Below are 19,188 nucleotides of genomic sequence, written 5' to 3' on the forward strand. Positions count from 1 at the left end.
CATCACCCGAATGTAACAAATTATCCACACTGTATGCTTATAAATAACATGTAGGCCTATTCTGTTTGAATTATTTAAGAAAATACAAACCAAACTATATTGAATGTCAATTCTTTAACACTTGCTGTCATTTTTATTGAAGTCAAGACTTTGTGATCTTTGACAAAAAGTTGTGATCTTCTGGTCTCTGTGTCTGTCTGGATTTCTTCCCTGACATCTGTCAGATAGGCCTCATCTGAAGGCAGTTTTTTAAGCAAACTGAGACAATAGATTCCATAGTAGTAGGTTGAATGCGCAATGTGTTTTACATTACAGAACGCAAGAAGCCTAAAACCTGGTATAACGACACATAAGGGAGAATATGTTGTCCCTTCTTTCATGCAAATGGAAGGGGCCTTATTTTAAATGTGGATATATAATGTGAAAAATGGCGAAGGTTGTACACTTCAGTGAACCAAGCCCAGTCATTCATTGTACATTGTACTGGTAGTGGTGGAGCCCAGCAAGCTCAAGGGGAACGATATCCGCTAGCAGACAGGCATTTTAATGCATTCAAAGTAAAGAAGCAATTTTGTGAATGTTTCTTTGATTTGATTGTCAATCCTTTAAAGTAGGCTACTCAAGATGATAACGCGAGGCCAAAAGCCATCTCAGTTAATCGACCACACACCAAATCAAATTGGTAACAACGTTTGATGTGTTTTGTACTAAATGTGGAAGATAAAGTGATAGTCTATCTGAACATTTACAGTATTTACATTAGGTTACTAAATGGCTCTTGCACTTTAGCACTATCGGCCTACTCTGTGAACACGGAAATGTTGATTTTTTAAATCGGATTGTCTAAATTAACAAGGTTTTAGCATCCCAACGTATCCCATCCAGCTAGTATCGGTCCAAGAAATGTGTAGAAAAATAATATATAAAGAGTCTGGTTCCTAAAGCACATGCGTACACACATGCATACTTTTCACGTTTGACCACTAGGGAGCACAATTTCCCCAAACCTGAAAATAAATGTCCAAACGTCTACTGATGATTGCTACTGCTATTTATTGCCACTGGACTGGTTACATTAAGCCTACTGCAGTGCTTCATATTTGATGAATAGGAATTATCAACAGCTTATTATCTAAATGTATGAAATGATTAATCAGGCAATAGCAATTTTGGGGTCATTGCAAATGTCAGACCACAGGCAAATGTTCATGGCATATTCCAGACTAATTATAACATGTAGCGCTCCAGTGGAGGTCTGCAGTGGCCACATTAGAATTAATTTCTTTTTTTGGCAACTTGTCAGACTCGTACATTGATCGATGATGACTATATAAATGTATACAGCTTTTTGAACAGCTGTTTTGCTCCATTTAAAAGGAATGTATGGTTTTGCTTAAAGACAGAGGGATGTTTTGCCTGGAACAATTCCTCAATGTTAAAAGCTTGTCAAGACAAGATACAAAAATGGTCTACTTCGTGAAAAAGGTCCTCATCATGGAAAGCTCTTGTTTCAAAACTCAGTAAACGCAGTATTCTGTGCCAACAATTCAGTTTAAACTGGATGATCTCACTCTCTTTCTATCCAGTGGTTGGATTAGTCCAGTATTGACAACACCAGACATGCTTTGCAGCTATTTGGTGCAAACTAAGGCCAAGACATTTTTATTGCTGTAATAATAGTACACAGTACATCAATGGAATTAGTTTTTCTCGCAGTACAAACTTTGCATGCATATATTTCTTTAGCCTTTATGAAGGTTAGGGATAGCCATACAAATGCTACCAGAAGTCAGACATAATATTATCAGCAGGTACCTAATAGCAATACATATGACATCTCTTGTAAAAAAAGAGATTGCAATCCAAATGTTAATGTTAATTAAATGGTATATAGTAAACAGTATGTCAAAGGTACGATTTATGTCTTCCCTTACATAAAAAAAACAACTAGCAAAACAGGCCACAGGATACAGGGTGTGGGGTGATCTATTTGCCAATAATGACATTCCTGTATCCCTTCACGTGACACAGCTTGCTGCTGTTGAAGTCCACCACCAGCTTGCGGAGCCCCGAGTGGTTCGGCTTAAAGTAGATCTTCACCTTGGCATCCTCCCCTGGTTCCACTGTAGACTCAAGCCTGGGGATAAATATTTAAACATTAGCGTGTGGGCAATCACTTGATGCACTTCTTCCTACACACAAGTCACCCCTTCCCCATGAACTTAACACAACTAAATGTTGATGTTAAGGACATCCTTTATGGCTCATATGACAGTTATTCCTATTTATGGAGATGATGGCACAAGAAGGGAGAGGACGAGATACAGGCAGTTTTGATGGGAGAGAGGGCTTTGTCCAACCCATTCAATCCGTTCTACCAATCAGACTCCATAGATCATGTTTTTTTGGATGTTGTTTGTTCAATGTTTGTTGGTTAAAAGTTAAAAGTAAGAGTGATTGCATTCCAGTAAAAAGCAGTGTTTATTTTCTGGCAGGAACCAGGATTCTGTTAATGATTCCGCCCAGGATTGTAGGGTCTGTTTGATGTTCTCCTCGGCTCTGCTTTCAATACCAGCACACATCTGGGTTCTGCATCACAGTGTGTTGAGTCCACAATTGGGTGGACTGGTCTTGGATTTCAAATGGGGGATAAAAGTTGTGGTCGGCCAATGAGCACATTATTTATGTGCCCTTGTCCTGATCAGTGTGCAGCTTAGTCATTATATACTTGATGCATATATTCACTATTTAAAACAGGGAACACTACCTATATATATTTTTTTGATATACATATATATATATATATATATTTTTTTTTTATATATATATATTTTGTTTGAACTTGAGTATTGTATTACTCAAATTGTATTTTTTTATTAATCCAGAACATAAATACATTATTAGAATATGATATATACTAATATGAAATAGTAAAGCAATTAGTAATACAGTAATGCAAGTAGTACAAACACCACAATATGTCATGTATGACAAACATACAACTCTAAAAGCCCAGACGGACGGACAGATGGACAGACAGACAGACGAAAAGACATACAAACAGGGAGGTGTTTATTCAAACCTTTCTGTGAGTGTCTTCCCCCCAGTGAGATTTGCTCCCTCGATACTGAAGCAACAGTTACTCAAAGGTTCTGGGAGTGGGTTCTGCACTGTGATCTCTGCTGCCAGCTTTCGGTTCATTTTGGGTTCACCAAGGATCTGTGGATTCAGATAGAATGGATTTTTTGATAAAGCCAAATTGACGTGAAATCATATTATTCTATAACATCTTAAGAGACAGAGTTACAGCTTACAAGAGCTTTGAAGGGGTATCAAAGCTTTTTTTAAAGGGGTTTCAAAAATATTTTTGAAAACTGCTCAGTGATGTGGGGTCTCTCTAAACATTTTAATGACGTTGTGAAGAAGCATGGGGAATTGAGTAGTAGTAGTAGTAGTCTCATTTAAGTTCACAACTCAACAAAATATTGAAGTCTAGTTGTTTTTAGATATTTTCATGAGGAACTGTTTAAATGTTAAACAATATTGTTTTCCGCAGGAATAAAATCCTCTGAACTAAGCAATTAGAAAGTACATCTGAGAAAATACATCTATGATTGTTTGTTATTTGTTGTTTGACATATTTTTGTTTGACATATTTTATGTCTTCTCTTTCTGCACTATGTTTGTTTGTTGTTTGTTTTTGCACCACCACACCAAAAATAATTCCTTGCATGTGTAAACATACTTGGCAATAAATAAGATTCTGATTCTGATTCTGATTCTGAGCAAGGACTTTTAGTACTTTTGTTTTTAAACCTTCACAGCTGTGCTGGCGAACACACTCACGCGGACTTTGATTTCTGGATTGTCGAGCACGATGTCCCGGAGGGTGAAGACGGTTTCCTTGGTGGAGTAGTCGATCAGCAGGCCAGCCAAGCGGATCAGGTTGTCCTCGGTGAGCGCATCGCAGTACTTGGAGTAGTTCAGCCTCAGAGGGACCCGTCGCTCTGGGGTACACACACACGCATTATGGGCTGGAACGAAAGACCAAAGCACCCCAAACGGAACAAACACGACCAAAGTGCCCTAGTAACTGATGATGATCTGAGGTTAGTCTAGCCTCGGTTGAGGTTGCCTGACTTCCAGCCAAAAGGATCTGGGTTCGAATCCCCAATGTCCACAGCCAACATCATCTGCAAATAGCAATCGCATTGGTAATAGCAACTAGTGATAGCAACTAGTGATAGCAATGGTAAACCAGAATAACCAGTATCTAAATAACCCCCTGTAAGTGGTTGGAGGTCCGCTAAAGGTCTCGGTGAATCCCTGCCGTGTCGCTCACCTGCTCCGGGGGCGAGCTCCACGTTCAATAGGTCCTTGAAGCCACAGTTGTCCTTCACAACGCCCGTGTAGGACACGGCCATGGAGGAGAACAGCAGGCGGCACTTCTTCTCGCTGGCCGTGCCGTTGGAGGCCACCGCGACCACGTCAAAGTCGCAGCCCTTCCTCATCTCCGTGGCGACCTCGATGGCGAGCTTGAGGCCCTGGCTCTCCTGCCGGTGGAGGAGCTTGTTCAGGTTGTCGGCCTTCCGGAAGGTCTCTCGCTCCTCGTCAGATCCTGGTGGAGGATGGATGCTTTCAGTTATTCCCTCAGTCCCTCAGTCCCTCAGACAGGATAATGGTCAACAACAAGTAACACATAGTTTGTCATGTCTGCATATCTTTTTTTGTGTAGACATTTACATCAGTAGTAATAGTGCAGATATATTTGTCTCTCTCTGCTTTGATTCCCTGATTTATATTATATTATATTGATTATGATTGATTCATTTTCATTCTGCTCATTCAGATCCCATAAGATTATACACACTTCACCTTTATGGAGCACATAAATCATTAACTTAAATTATGTTATTAAGGGTTTCCAAGGTGTTCATTAAGTAAAAAAAATAAGGTTCCATGAAATACATGCAATCTCAAAAAACGTCAGCCTTTCAAGTAACGGCTATTGCTTCACACCGATCCAACAGCCGGGAAACTCATGAACTTGACAGTACTTATCGACAATGCTTCAGACGTACTTTTTGACATTTGGCTGTCAAGACACTCGCTAGGTGTGTAGTCGATACATCCCTCCGTGTGAGGGTTATTGGCAAATTTGAGAGCCTGCACTGCACTTTCGTTCATAATGCGAGATCCTACTTATTCCACGCCACAGGAGAAGGAATCCTATTCGCCAAAAAAGCAAAGAAGGGAATTAAAAAGGCAACGTGACCGGCAAATTCCAAAAACATGTCATGTTGTCCAGTGGCGGATTTATCAAATTTGGGGCCCAAGGCGAAGATATGTATGGGGCCCACCTCATCCGATTTTTAAAAGAGAACAGAGAAAAAATTTACAGACTGAATGGTGGATAGGCAGGTAAAGCTAATTCACGCGGAAGTAAAGGTTGGAGATGAGAAAATAAATCTTCCCCTTTAAACCCTACATACACTTCTTTACTCCAAAATGAAGATGGAGTAAGCGCTTAAGCGCCTAGCGCCACTTCACAGCTAGCTGCTGCTGCTGTAGCGGCATGTTCAACGCTTTGGACGTTGTTGTTCCTGTCTGTATCCCCAACAATAGCCGTAAAAAAGTGTGTCATCTTTGGCAGCGTTGCCAAATACTTATCGGCGTCTTTTCGCTTTTTTCTTTTATTTGAGCCGCTTGGGGAACTTTATTTCCTAACCCTTTTCCTAACCCTTTATTTTTTTTCTTCCCGTTTAGACTCATCTTGCTTCGGCTTTGTTTGTGTACTTAATTATTATTATTATTACTATTTTTTTTTTGAGGTTGGTTGGGGGCCCCCCTACTATGGGGGCCCCAAGCCGCCGCCTACCTATGCCTCTATGATAAAACCGCCACTGATGTTGTCATATCTTCTTGGCACATACCACCTACCGTAGTTGCAACTAGGTTGCAACACACATTTGAAAAAGCGAGGAGCTGGAGAGCACTATTCGTTTGAATGCAAACGACAATTTAACCACAAGATTGGAGAAGTTCCTACACAGTGTCCCTTTAACAACACCGTTATGTTGCGGTGAATAAATAAAAACCCGGGAGACAGGTTTTTATTTATTCTCCGCAACATAACTGTGTTTGTATTTATGTTGTATTCATGTTGCCTTTATTCACTGCCAATCAACGGCTCGCACCTTCGGGGTACTTGTAGAGGTGAGTGATGTCCTCGCGTCGGTCAGCCCCCACACTCTTAGTGCTGATCTTCTGGCCCACGCCCGTGATGCTGGTCATCTTCTGGCGGCTGCCGTCCGCCAGCCTCCTGTAGTCCACCTTGTCGGCGTTGACCTCGGCGAAGACGAATGGCGTGTCGTACTTGGTCGCCAGCTCGCCCTCCTTCACGGCCTTCACCGAAACGGGGCCGCAACAGAACACTCCTGGTAAGAGGCGACCGGGAACAACAAACAAGTTAGTTCACTATCATCTTTTTGGTATTATTCAATGCCAATTTTTTTTTAAAGACTTCATTAAAGGGATTTTGTGTAGGATTTTTACATTTTCATTAGGGCATTTAGCAGACTCTATTATCCAAAGTGACTTACAATAAGTACATTTGTTAACACATTGTACACATTTTTACATGCATTCAGTCTTTAAATAGCTTATTAACGAAACAGACAAAATCATCTTAAAAAAATTTCTTCAATTTCTTAAAAAAAATCTTCTCGGACCCTCTGTGTTATGTAGATCATCTCTGAGTGCTGTTTTTGCTAGTAAAAAAGGAAGGAAGTGACGTCTAAGCGCTGATAATGGCAAAATTATATTTTCTTTCAGAACTTTTACATTTGTCTAATGTTTATGTATGATTTAGACTAATATTACTTTATTATTGTTTTTGTCCCCACCCACGTAGCTTGCACTCCAGTACTCTGGATAGTGCTCTAGAGCAGGCTGCAGTTCACTTACCAGCCAAATGGAACAGCATTGAGAATTTGTAACTAATTATTACACATAGTACACTTAATTAATTTGGCCTTTCAACAACATCGCCAGTAAATGACAAGTGACAGAGAGAAACTTCCACTGTTGTTCAAAGCAATAATTAAATGAGACATTCTGAGCTCCTCTGAGTCTGCCTTGAGGGACATAATTAACATAATTGATGTCCACGGAGGAGTCACCTTCACTCTTCTCCTGGGGTGTGGGGTCCACAACCTGCCAACCGTCAAATTCAGGCTTCAGATCAGGCCGGGTCATCCAGTTCTCCACCCAGCAGTGGAATGTCCTGAATATTTGAACACAATATAGCCATCACATCATAAATCACTCCCTTGGAGTTATAAATATATAAAAGCAACCTTGTTGATTTCTTTTTCCAAAATTGCTCCTGGGGAAATGTCAATTGGACTTCTATTGCACTTATATTATGACTCAGTAAACTGACTCATACTTAAAGTGTGATTTAGGACACTGACCCAAACTTAGAGCAAAGCTGTTCTTATAAGTAGATATTCCACCAGGGGCACAATTTATAAAAAATCATATTTGCCTACTAAATTATATATTCTAGCTACTTGTCGTGTATCGGCCTCTTTCACAATTTAGCACTGCCGTCCGATTCATCTAATAACTTTGAAGGTCAGTAACATGTAACTTGCAAAATATGTGCCTTCTTTAAATGACGCCTATTCAAAGAGAATTGTAAAGAGATTCGGGATGACTAAGTTATTACCACTGCTTTCAGCCTCTTGCCACACAGCGTAGCCTCAGTGCTAGCCCAACTGCTCTAACAAGGAGGTCATTTCACATCCATCAATTGTGTATCTGCAAATAATGCATGCCCAAGCATGGTATTTCATGTTGCATTATGGTCAACGGGAATGGCATAGCTCTCTCTCTCTCTATCATAGTTGTACTATCAGTATGACTCAGTACAGACAGGACTTCCTACCAGATCATGTCCCTTCCCTGGTTGCGGCCATTCTCGTCATAGAAGTACTCGATCAGCAGGTTACTGTTGGTGTCGTGGGCAGACATGTAGTTTGTGACGACTCGGCAGGGGATACCAAGGGCTCTGGAAACTGGAGAGCGTATGTGGATATGGAAAATTCATATGTTATATTTAGTTAGTAATAATTTGAGCTTTGTTTTCTTCAGGTTGTGTTATCTAGCCACCCCATCCGTTAACTAGTGTTATCTAGTTCCCCATTGTTAACCTTTAGCCTGGGGTCAATCGGTGAACCGATCAAAAAGAAGAACTGACCCCCTTATCCATACAAGAAATACTTTTCCCTGGCCAGTCTGTGTAGATTGAAATCTTTACAGCCTTTTTTTTTTACAGTTTACTACTGCTTGCCGAATTTCTGTTTGCCAATTAAGTGGTTACAGATTCCCACCTTAAGCCACATGATTGGTCGAAAACAAAAATCACGCAAAATAAATTGAAGTGCTCGTCCACTCCAGATTTGAGCCCATCTGCCATCAGACTTTAGATAGTCATGGTAAGTCTGATCTGTTACACTATGGCAGTGGCAATGTTTTGTTTTTAGCAATCACCTGAGCAGGCCACTGCAGCAAACACCCAGCACTGGCCATAGCGTACTGGACTACAAGAGCTGCTGTCCCAGTTGAGCAGGATGTCTACGCTCCCCCTCCAGGACATGGGGCTCTCTCCTCCCTCGTAGGGGTCGTCCGATGACACTTTATCCAGAGCTGGCCAGCGGCCCAGGAGAACGCCAGAGTCCCCGTTACAGTTCACCTAACGGCCAAACACAGCGTTCAACATTCACGCTAGTTTTACCTCAAAGATGGGACAATGTATTTGTACGGTCATATATATTATTCATGTATGCACATAGGTAAAGGTGAATGTATATATATATATTTGTATAGATAGTAAATACAATGTATACAATATATATAAATATAGTTATATAATATAATATAATAATATAATATATCAAATTAAAACTGCGCGCAGTGATGAACGGGACCGAGCACCGGCTTGCGGCCGCGTCACGTGCCGTCATAACATGTGCGCTGAACAATGTAGAAGCAGATTGGATAAATTCCCTAGGAGGAGTTTGTTCAAATACAAGGCGAAAAAAGCAAATACAAGACCACGGAATTCAAAACGGCCAACTTTGACGGCACACCACGTACACGCCCTTCAACGTACAGTCACAAATAACACGGCGTTGGTTGAGCACCATTTTTTGACTGTACATAAAAATGTTGAAGCACATCCGATAAATTCCCTAGGAGGAGTTTGGTCAAATACAAGGCAAAAAAGTGAAAAAAAAATCCGCCGCCAAGAGTGAAAATGAAAAATGAAAATAGCCGACTTCCGGTGGGGTTTGGGGCATGGGTCCAAGAGGCTTTTCTGTAGGTCATGGGACGTTATACGTGCATACCGAGTTTCATACATATTGGTGAAACGTGGCGCAGGGGCTGCTTTTTAAAGATCCTATAGGGGGCGCTACAAACATGAGAAACACGATTTTTGGTATGTGAGCTACCGGCACCAGTCTACACGTGTCCTGTGAATTTCATATTCATATCATAACCTAACCCTAACCCTAACCCTAACTATTACGGTCTCTGCAGAGTGATTTACCCTCCTCTGGCGGCCATGTTGTTTTTCGACTTCATTGTACTTGAGCAGTTGGAACTTTGGTCCCCAATGGCCACTAAGTAGGTCCCGCTCAAATCAAACATAGCGTCTATGAACTGTGGCTATTTTAGTATCAGGCCACGCCCATTTCGATGGCACGCCCCATTTGAAAAAATGTTGACTTTATCTTGTTCAGAATTTGATTCTGAACAACTTTTGTATTGGGGTCAACATCATAGGAGTCCAACTTGATGTTGATATGAGCAATTAACTTAATTAATTAATTAATTTAAACCACACCCCTTTTAGAACTCAATGGTGCTTTAAACTTTATTGTACAGACTAATCCTTATGTCAGATTGAAGATAATGGGCCTTAGATGATATGTGCCAAAGGATTTTTGTCAAAGTTGAAAAACCTGAGATCCTTGGGGAATTTACTGTTTTTAACTAAATTCAAAATGGTGGAAAATCTGGCTACCGGAAGTCATAGGTTCAAGAGGCTTATTTGTTCATCATGAGGATTTGCATGTGTGTGCAAAGTTTCATGAGTGTAGGTCAAACCGGTGGCGAGATATGCTTGTGCAAAGTTTGCACTTTTGAACAGTTGGTGTAGTCCCACCTTGGGGCCAATGTGAATTTGACGCATAGAATATCAAATTTTACACCAGTCCCCACAAATGTGGCAAATAAAAATGAGTTTTCGTATATGTTCAGGGGGGGGGGGGGAAATGCAGTCGAAGACGTGGAAAATAATAAGAAGAAGAAGAATAAACGGACCAATTACAATAGGGACCTTGCAGGTTCCTGCTCGGTCCCTAAAAATATATACAATATGCAAACACACACATATACATTCACACAGACACACAGATACACACACACACATGTGCAAGACTGTGTTTTATATAGAGCACTATATGGCATATATATATGTACACAATGCTCACAATGTTAATGCGGTCCGGGACATACCATGGCACTCAACACTCTGGAGACGTAGATGGGATTTCTCCTTCCGGAGCAGTCTTTACCGGGATTACGCAGGTATTTGGGATTGGTGTCCAGGATTTTGAGGCAGACATCCAGGATTCCATATTCAAACTATTGCAGGAATAATGAGTTCAGGAAGCAACAGTAGAAGTGAGTAATGCACTGCCTTCCACCGTTTACTCATTTATAGTGACGTGCAGGTCTGTCTGCATCGATAAAGAACTGGAAATGGACCGCACTCAAAAAACAACTTTTTTTAGTTGTGTCTGAATATTGTCCTATTTTAGTAACACTCACAAAATGGACTAGATTACTATGTTGAACATCACATAAGACATGTTTACAAGAAAATATTTTTGGTGTTGGTACCTGGCCAAAGTTCCAAGGGAAAGGCAAAATCTGTTGGATGGTCCCACGGTAGATGATTCCATCTTGAGATAGGACGTATTCCTTCAAATACTCTTCATTGTCCATATACACGGAATCTCCTGTTGCCGGGACATTAACAAAAAGAACGTCATTGACAAGGTGTGGATGAAAAACATGAATTGAATGGAAAGAAAAGCTAGCCAGTACATGCCAATCACTTACTAAGAAGAGGGATAGATTTCCATTAGATAAACTTTCAGTGTCGACATACCGTAGAATAGTCTATATTCCATACTCCTACACACTCCTACTCCTACACGTTCTACACCCCCCCCCCTCTCTCTCTCTCTCTCTCTCTCTCTCTCTCTCTCTCTCTCTCTCTCTCTCTCTCTCTCTCTCTCTCTCTCTCTCTAGTGGTAAATGCACCACCACACACAATATGACACCAAAGCATTGCAGCATTCCTTGGTGCGGTACCTGACATGTGAGACGTCTGTTCTGTTTACCTGGGCACCAGGGGTTGAAGAGGAGGATGAACTCAATGCGGCAGGCCCCCCCCAGGGTCATGGTCCAGCGGCCGATGGGTGCGTCAGCGGCGGGGCAGATGGACAGGGCCACGACATTCCCGGGGGGACTGGTGACCGTGGCGCTCCACGCGGAGGGATTGTCCGAGCCGGCTGCAACATCAAACACGGCCCTGGTGCCGTATTGGTCGGAGGGGGAGGGACCTGGGTGGGAATAGACCAATGTGAGCAAGACAAATAACACAACGTGAGAAAATACTTTGCAATCGGGACACTTATTTTTTACTTACCTATCTTTTTTATATCCACATGGCTTGGAAGAATCAATCACATGGACTCAAGTAGATTTTTGTTTAGCTTAAGAGACAACATAAGTCTGAGTCCAAGACCATTTAAGTCCTCAAAATCATTTAACATCTAAACACAAGTCTATTTCCAGATCAGAGGCCCAGTGGGATAGGATTAGTGGTCAACAGATGTCAAACTTAAAGTTCAATGTCAATAATCTTATCTTTAATAGCAGACATTCTTTTCGGTTGGCCCGCCATTTCCTTTTCCAAACAGTTGGCTTTGATAGCAGGCAGCAGTTGTTTAAGCACACTCTATTACGTTCTTATCCAAGTGGTTGTGAAGAAAAGTGGCAAATATTATTTGAGTATCATTCATTTGGTTTATCATTCGTTTGGTTGTTAGACCTTATGTTACTAACATAAGGTCCCAGGGAACTAATTTGTCCTACTAACAATAGCAACCCGTGAATTAATACTGTCAGAGATTAGCCACAACAGTTGTTTGAAATACTATTTCAACAATGTCTGTGTGAAGCAGATGAAAGAGCTCCCCGCTTCATGCTAACACAACGCCCAAGCCCCAGATCACCTCCAGGATCACAATGGCCATGGGAGTATAGGAACATGGAGCCGTTCCAAGAAGAACAATAACTGCTTGGAACTGAAGGCCTGACTTCCTGAAGGATGGGGCATGGTGGAAATATGCCTTGGAAATGATGGATCAGTCGTGTTCCTCAACTTTCCAATTGTGTTAAACCCGCTCACATTCTGTTTTCGAAATGTTTGACTAAATGGGTGTTTTAAGTTCTGTAAGAAATCATCCATGTCATAGAGTTAACCATTTATTTGCATGAAATGGTAATATACTCTAGTTTTGCAGTTTTGACCCACTCTTTTCTGGTGCTCCCTGCTGTAGGATTTAAAGCATGACGTACAGATTTCCGATATAGAATACTAACAGCATACTAGCAGCATAGCAACATATGACAACAGGGAGCAATATACAATCCCCCATGGGGTAAATCAGATATCTCAACCCATTGGTGACATACAATTTGAATTTGTATAGTGAATAGTGAATAGTGTGAGATGGAAGGTCTTAAATTGACGCCATTTGAGGCAATTTCTCACACAAACACCTGTAACAGTATATTGTATATTGTTCATTTGGTGTGTGCAGCTAGTGTATCCATCTACTTGTTTAAAGAAACATCTAAAAGAAAATAGAAAGTCAAATAAAGAGAGGAAGGAAGAGAGAAAGAAAGAAAGAACAGACAGAAAAGTGAAAAAGAACAGCAACAGATTTTGATTCAACACTCACTCGGTAGGAATCAATGAAACCTACAGTGGGTCAGAGTATAACACAAACTAAACTCCTAGCCAGTACCTGTTTCCGCGGTGCAGGTGAGGGAACTGAGGCCGGCCTGGTACTCCCCATAGCGCAGCTTCAGTTTGATGGTGAATGGCTGGCCTCTTCTCACAATGAGGCGCTCCATGCCATTCAGATCTGTGCGGTGGTCTGTGTTGTTGAACTCACACGCCAGGTCCCAGGAAGCGATGTCCAATGCTGAAAAGAGTAAGGGACGGATTGTTATTCAAACTATAGTGTTGTTTTTTGGCGTCATTCTACTTTATTGCATTGAAATAAGGCAGATGCAGCATGTCTAACAATCATCCAGAGTTGTTGTTGACAAGTTAGTCAATAGGTTACAAAAAAAGTCCATGGCCAAAAATGACATTTGTGTGATGCTTTGTTAGATTGTAAACACATGTTTCTTTATAGCAAACTATAAACGCTCTTCTTAACCACAAACATCTATAAAACATATGCAGAAAGAACAACAGGTAGTTGTACATAGGATTATGAGGAAATTCATTAAACATTCACTAGCACTGAAACAAATAAACAGTATATATATATATATATATATATATATATATTTGTTTATAGGGAAGATGTGGTCAATGGTCCACATACAATCCAGTCCACACCAAAATGTAGTATAGCTACGTTGTTCTACAGTGGAAAATGTACATATTTGGTAGTGACACAGCCGATGACCTTTTTGTGAAAGCAAAACACCAAGTTAATTGATTTAACAAGTTTTTTGACACAATTCCTAAATGTATCATGTTTGTATGTGGACCATTGACAATTCACAATTTCACTATATACTAATATTTATACTGTCATAATTGCTTCAGCACTTGTGCTAATGAATTTCCTCCTAATCCATTGCCACATAACTGTGGTTACATGGTTGCTGCATAACCAGATGTATGTCACAAATGCAACAAACGGTTTAACATTACTTACATTACATTAACATTAGGGATGCACCGAAATGAAAATTCTTGGCCGAAACCGAAAACCGAAAATGAGGAAACCAAGGCCGAAAACCGAAAACCAAAATAAATTATTATGCCAATTATTAGTAGGCCTACCATTGCATTTATAGCTATGACTGTGTACTAACCTCACTAAAATCAAGGCATTGCAATTCATTCATTGCATTAGTACAGTTACTTAGCGTTTGTTTTATGATCTACAAAACCAAACAATAAACCTTGTGGCAATCTTAAGAGAGAATGGGCGATGCGTTTGGTTTCTCAAAGTATCTTGCAGGAGATGACTCCAGACACATGAGTTGGCCGTGAGTGCCACTCCCATCATGCCTGTGTAAATACAGAGCCCCTCCCACTCTCAACTACCCCACAGTGACTTAGAATCTCACCCTCGGATTCCCTGTTTGAAGAAAGATTTAGAGTCCTCCTGAGGTCTTTAAACTCACTTGACTCTGTTAACCTCTGCTCAAGTCTTGCTTTGACACAAAGCGAAACAGTCGGTTAACATCAGGAAACTATGTTTCAGATGTTATATGGATATGGGTATAAGCATTTATTTATTCCTAATGTATTTTACCTTTCTCCTTTTTATTACCTTTTGACAATATACGTTTAATGTTTGTAAATGGGATTTCCCTTTCGAAAGCCCTATGAATGGCCTTGTGTTTGATAGGTGTTATATAAATTAAATTAAGTAGTATTAGTATTATGCTGAGTAGTAGTAGAAGTAGTAGTAGTGGCTGCAGCAACAGCAGTAGTATTTGTTTGCGTAAGTCTTACATTATTAAAGAGAATATGCTTTGACGTTGATAAGCTCTTGGTTGAACAAACAACACAAGGCTATTATGTGTGCTATGTATGAAAACGTGGATACTCTGGATAATTGAAGACTTATTAGGCTGTAGAACCAAACCATCCAAACCATCTAAGAGCAACATCAGCTCTCGCTGCTCATAATTGCCTGGGATGTAGTTTCACGGTTGCATTAACATTATGCGACATGGATCATTCTGAACACAGTTCCACTTCAATCTGTTTATCCATTAAACAGATTGATAACCTAGGCCATGACCTACATCTACTTATTCACCATGAGCTCATAGAAATTCACTTCTATAATAAGTTCATACACAGCAGTGACATAAATAAGTAGTCCTAAGTTGAAACATCTTCAACTTGAGTTTGAGCTTAGAAGTTTCAAGCAGCTTGTTTCCCTTTAAGATTCTAAAATGAAACACAAAGAAATGTTCTAATTTAGTTTCCAGTATACCAATGTGAGATCAACACTCCTGAATACTGAAGGTCTGTTTGGCTGCCACCTTAAGGTGGTTCACCCAAAGTAGGGAAGACACTACGCCACACAGCTCCAGAATGTGTGACGGGAATAGTCACCACCATTAAAATCCCAGGAAAGTAAATACTACACTTTTATGAGCTAATCCTCAACATCCTGGACCAAAAGTAGCACTATACATTAACTTTTCCTTTTTGATGCTTAATGATTTGAAAACCACATTTAAGCAGTTTCTCTCACGCATGGTAGACAGATGGTTCCCCAGTGTTTACTGTGAGGGCAACGTCTGCAGTGAAGATATACCAAGGCAGCCAAACAATAGGCCTACAGTATGTCCCTGTAGAATACATTTGGTTGACGTTGGTAGCTATCGCAGGAAGTCAATGCAGAGGAATGTGGGACATATTTGTTTGAAGAAGTTTTCTGGAAGACCCAGATAACAGATTGCTGTTTATAGGTCAAAACTATTTTATGTGCTAAACTGAATTACTACAGATGTCTCTGTATGCTTATTCAAACAGACAACCTCTGAGGTTAAATGGCACGTTTGGCGGTTTAAAGCAGAGTTTTTTTTAATGGCAGAGGATACAAATGCCCATAAAGTCAAACCGTTTACTAGCAGTGTCTACACATTCCTTTGATAATTATGAGCAGAAGACGTAAACTTTCTCAAAAGTAGTACACAAATGTAATACTCAATTCTGAGTATTAATTACAAATCAGAGAACCAGTTTATCACTGCAGAAACTCATAATATGTTGATTTCTGCACTTTTCAAACAGTTTCGGCTTTGTTGACTTTCAGACATTAAGCAGACTCCTAGGGCTATTTATCTTTACAGCGTTCCTGCTCATGTCAGTCGTATGTCAAAGTAATCGTTTGCTAATCTGTTCGCCTTTGCAATACATAAATGTATCAGTTGTATGCTCGTATTGAATCTCAAGGAAACATGATTATGATGGAGTTGTGTCCATGCACTTTAATCGCTTATTAATTGGTCCACTGCAACGCGAACATGAACATAATGCATGACGCTATTATAGGCGTATAGGTATTTTTTTTATTCAATACGTTTTTAATGAAGTCTTACCTTGAGCCATAGTTGTGGGGCAGTATGAAGACAAGTTGCAGCAGTTTGTGTGTGTGGGGTCAGCGCGCGACCAGTGAAGTGTAGCAGCAGCGGAGGGGTTTTTATTTTGAGTCCCGCGCGCGTCACCAGGATCCAAGTAGGTGTGGCGGACACGCCCCCCTCAACCCCCCTCACAAACACTCACACACACACACACACACACACACACACACACACACACACACACACACACACACACACACACGGCAGCACAAACTTTCATTTAAAGAACACAAATATGAAGTAACGGCTATAGATTTGAGAACACCTGTTTAACTCTGGCTTTATTGTGAAAAAAAGGTTATAAAAGTAAGAAGAAATGCTGCATTTTAGACAATGGGCCTACAATTGTATGCTGGTCAAAGTATTCATAGTATGTCATTAGATAAACAGTTAGTCAACAATTACAAAGGCTTAGTTTATAACTTTAAACTGCATTGTGTATATCACCTTGTGTGTACATTTGCAATACGACAATTTGCTGTGACATTAATTATACTTCAAACAGCTCCACAATTATTAAGTAGCCTACACTTTAGGATTGCAGAAATATGTATTTTTATTACTTGAACTAATCACGACTTTCATTCTGGCCATTATTTGGTGATTGTATCAATTGCATTAAACTTTTTTTTTTATTCTTACAAAAATATATAACAATCATAAATACTTGGAACATTCTTTTACCCAATTAACATACAAATATGGCTCAACAGAAGCCAGGGCATGTATTGAGTATGTAAGCATCTGCAGGGACGCAAAAGCATATACATATTGATAGGGACAATTCTGTCATCCCTTAATGATGTTAGGCACACAAGATAAATTAAGACTAATCAACATTGGGATTTTTATTCTTTCTTTGTCACATTGTGACTCTTCTTTTGGCCAAGAAAGTGTTTGGCCATGTGTATCAGATGTCATCTTTAGTGATTGTCGGGAGCTGCAAATATATATATATATATATATATATATATTTCTATACCAGGGCTTCTGTGTGTACTAAACTCGTACACAAGTATATTCATGTATTCCAACGATTGAAGCACATTTTCTCCACACATTTCTACAATAAAGCATTGGGAAAAACCATGTGCCATAACTGCAAAAAAACGATTTAAACTGTAAAAATGTACTGTAAAAAATACATATTATGTAAGTATTTCACATTCATTGTATAGGTAATGCGACATCTTCGATCTGCACTTCATAAAGCCATGTGAGAAAGAAAAAAGCAAACAGACAATAATTATATTATCATAATACAGTACATGTAGGCATTGTGTATCCTCCGTTTTGGTGGTGAGATGGCTGAAGTGGTAATGGCTTACAGTGAGAGGCTGTATGAGACACAATATGTTTGCTACAATAGTTACAACAATGTCCATAAGGCTTTCTCTTGGCTCCTCCAGGGAAATCTTTAATATCTGTCAAAAAAATAAAAACATCACAAATAGACATCAACATTTTAAACTGCACAGACACGTAGTATAATTGATAATGTTATGAATCAGCAATCATAACACACAACCATGACTTAAACCAACCTTGTGTCTCCCAGTTCAAACCTCAGTGGACTTCCCCACAGCAGCACTCTGTAGGTTAAACCAACCATAAAATAATTAGCTGTCATTATGAATGTTAGATCCCAGAACATAAATATGTTGTTATACTTTGAAACCTTATTTCTATCTCCAATCTTAGTTTTATAGTTTTATTTATTGCCGATTATTAATTGACTTGACTTGATGATTATGTTTCCCATGTCAGATGTATTTTTCCATGACCATGTTAAAGCCCATGAGTCCCATGTTAACTAGCCCTCACCTTGCCACAGGGTAGATGGGGGGACTGGTACAGTGTTTGGGGCTTAGGGGCCACCGGCGGGGGTTTTGGTGGTGATGGTGGGGAGGGCAATGCGTGTGTTTTCTCTGGGACTCCAGAGGGGATGTTTGGTGAAGGGACGTCTGGCAAGGCCACGCCTTCTTCCTCGAGGGTCCCCTGCTTCACACCAGTGTCCTCCGGCTCCCGCCCCACAGCAGAGCGGATGCTGTGAGTTGATTGGCTCAGACCACTCACACTGTCCCCTGACGACTCTGAGCTGGCCACTGAAACACAGCAGGGTAGGATTCACATCATAGCACAACATGGCACACTAGTTAGTAGTCCAAGTACCATCCATCCTTTGGGGTACCATGCTGCCTAGCATGGCTTATACCCTCTTTCTCAATCAGTACAATGCTAAGAGTTTGCTTACTGTTGGGATCCAGGTCCTCCTCTTTCAGGGCTCCAGAAGGCCCTTCCAGCCTGCTCTGCTTCACGCCACAGAGGTAACCCACTGGGGAGAGGGAGCCAATCGAGGAGGAGGAGGAGGAACACAGACTTCTCTCTGAGCCAAAAGATTCTGGCCGCACAAAAGGTAATCCGTCACGTGAACCGGATTGGCAAGCAGAAGCTACCGCCTGGATTTCTGGGAAGAGCAAGTAAGCACAAGCTAGGGTTAGATAGAAAATAGAAGCAATGAATTGGTGATGATATGATGTCGATGTACAACTATGCTAATGATTTTTTCAGACTCTCAGAGTTTTATCCCCAATGACAGCAGTCTACCTATCTTTCAATCTTTGAGAA

The 19,188-nt window shown here is 40.5% G+C and overlaps 2 protein-coding genes across 2 annotated transcripts in view; both read right to left on the reverse strand.

Moving 5' to 3' along the window:
• Positions 1-1,602: 1,602 nt before the first annotated feature.
• On the reverse strand, positions 1,603-16,592 carry tgm2b (transglutaminase 2b). The gene is made up of 13 exons (XM_084464150.1): positions 16,519-16,592; positions 13,176-13,355; positions 11,481-11,702; positions 10,975-11,093; positions 10,588-10,716; positions 8,557-8,758; positions 7,952-8,081; positions 7,182-7,285; positions 6,198-6,437; positions 4,343-4,618; positions 3,847-4,007; positions 3,083-3,219; positions 1,603-2,137 (listed from the first exon to the last, which is right to left on the reverse strand). The coding sequence occupies exons 1-13, from the start codon at positions 16,526-16,528 to the stop codon at positions 1,987-1,989; spliced, it is 2,061 nt and encodes a 686-aa protein (XP_084320276.1). The 5' UTR covers positions 16,529-16,592; the 3' UTR covers positions 1,603-1,986.
• A 264-nt stretch (positions 16,593-16,856) lies between these two features.
• The window catches only part of quob (quattro b), a 28,083-nt gene continuing 25,751 nt past the window's right edge, over positions 16,857-19,188 (reverse strand). The window contains exons 21-24 of the mRNA XM_084464148.1: positions 18,815-19,027; positions 18,385-18,665; positions 18,105-18,152; positions 16,857-17,984 (exon numbers count right to left, since the gene is read on the reverse strand). Of these exons, the coding sequence (XP_084320274.1) occupies positions 18,120-18,152; positions 18,385-18,665; positions 18,815-19,027 (527 nt within the window). The 3' untranslated portion in view covers positions 16,857-17,984; positions 18,105-18,119. The remainder of the gene's footprint in view (positions 17,985-18,104; positions 18,153-18,384; positions 18,666-18,814; positions 19,028-19,188) is intronic.

Source organism: Micromesistius poutassou (assembly GCF_964030765.1).
Source record: "Micromesistius poutassou genome assembly, chromosome: 2".
NCBI classification, from domain to species: domain Eukaryota; kingdom Metazoa; phylum Chordata; class Actinopteri; order Gadiformes; family Gadidae; genus Micromesistius; species Micromesistius poutassou.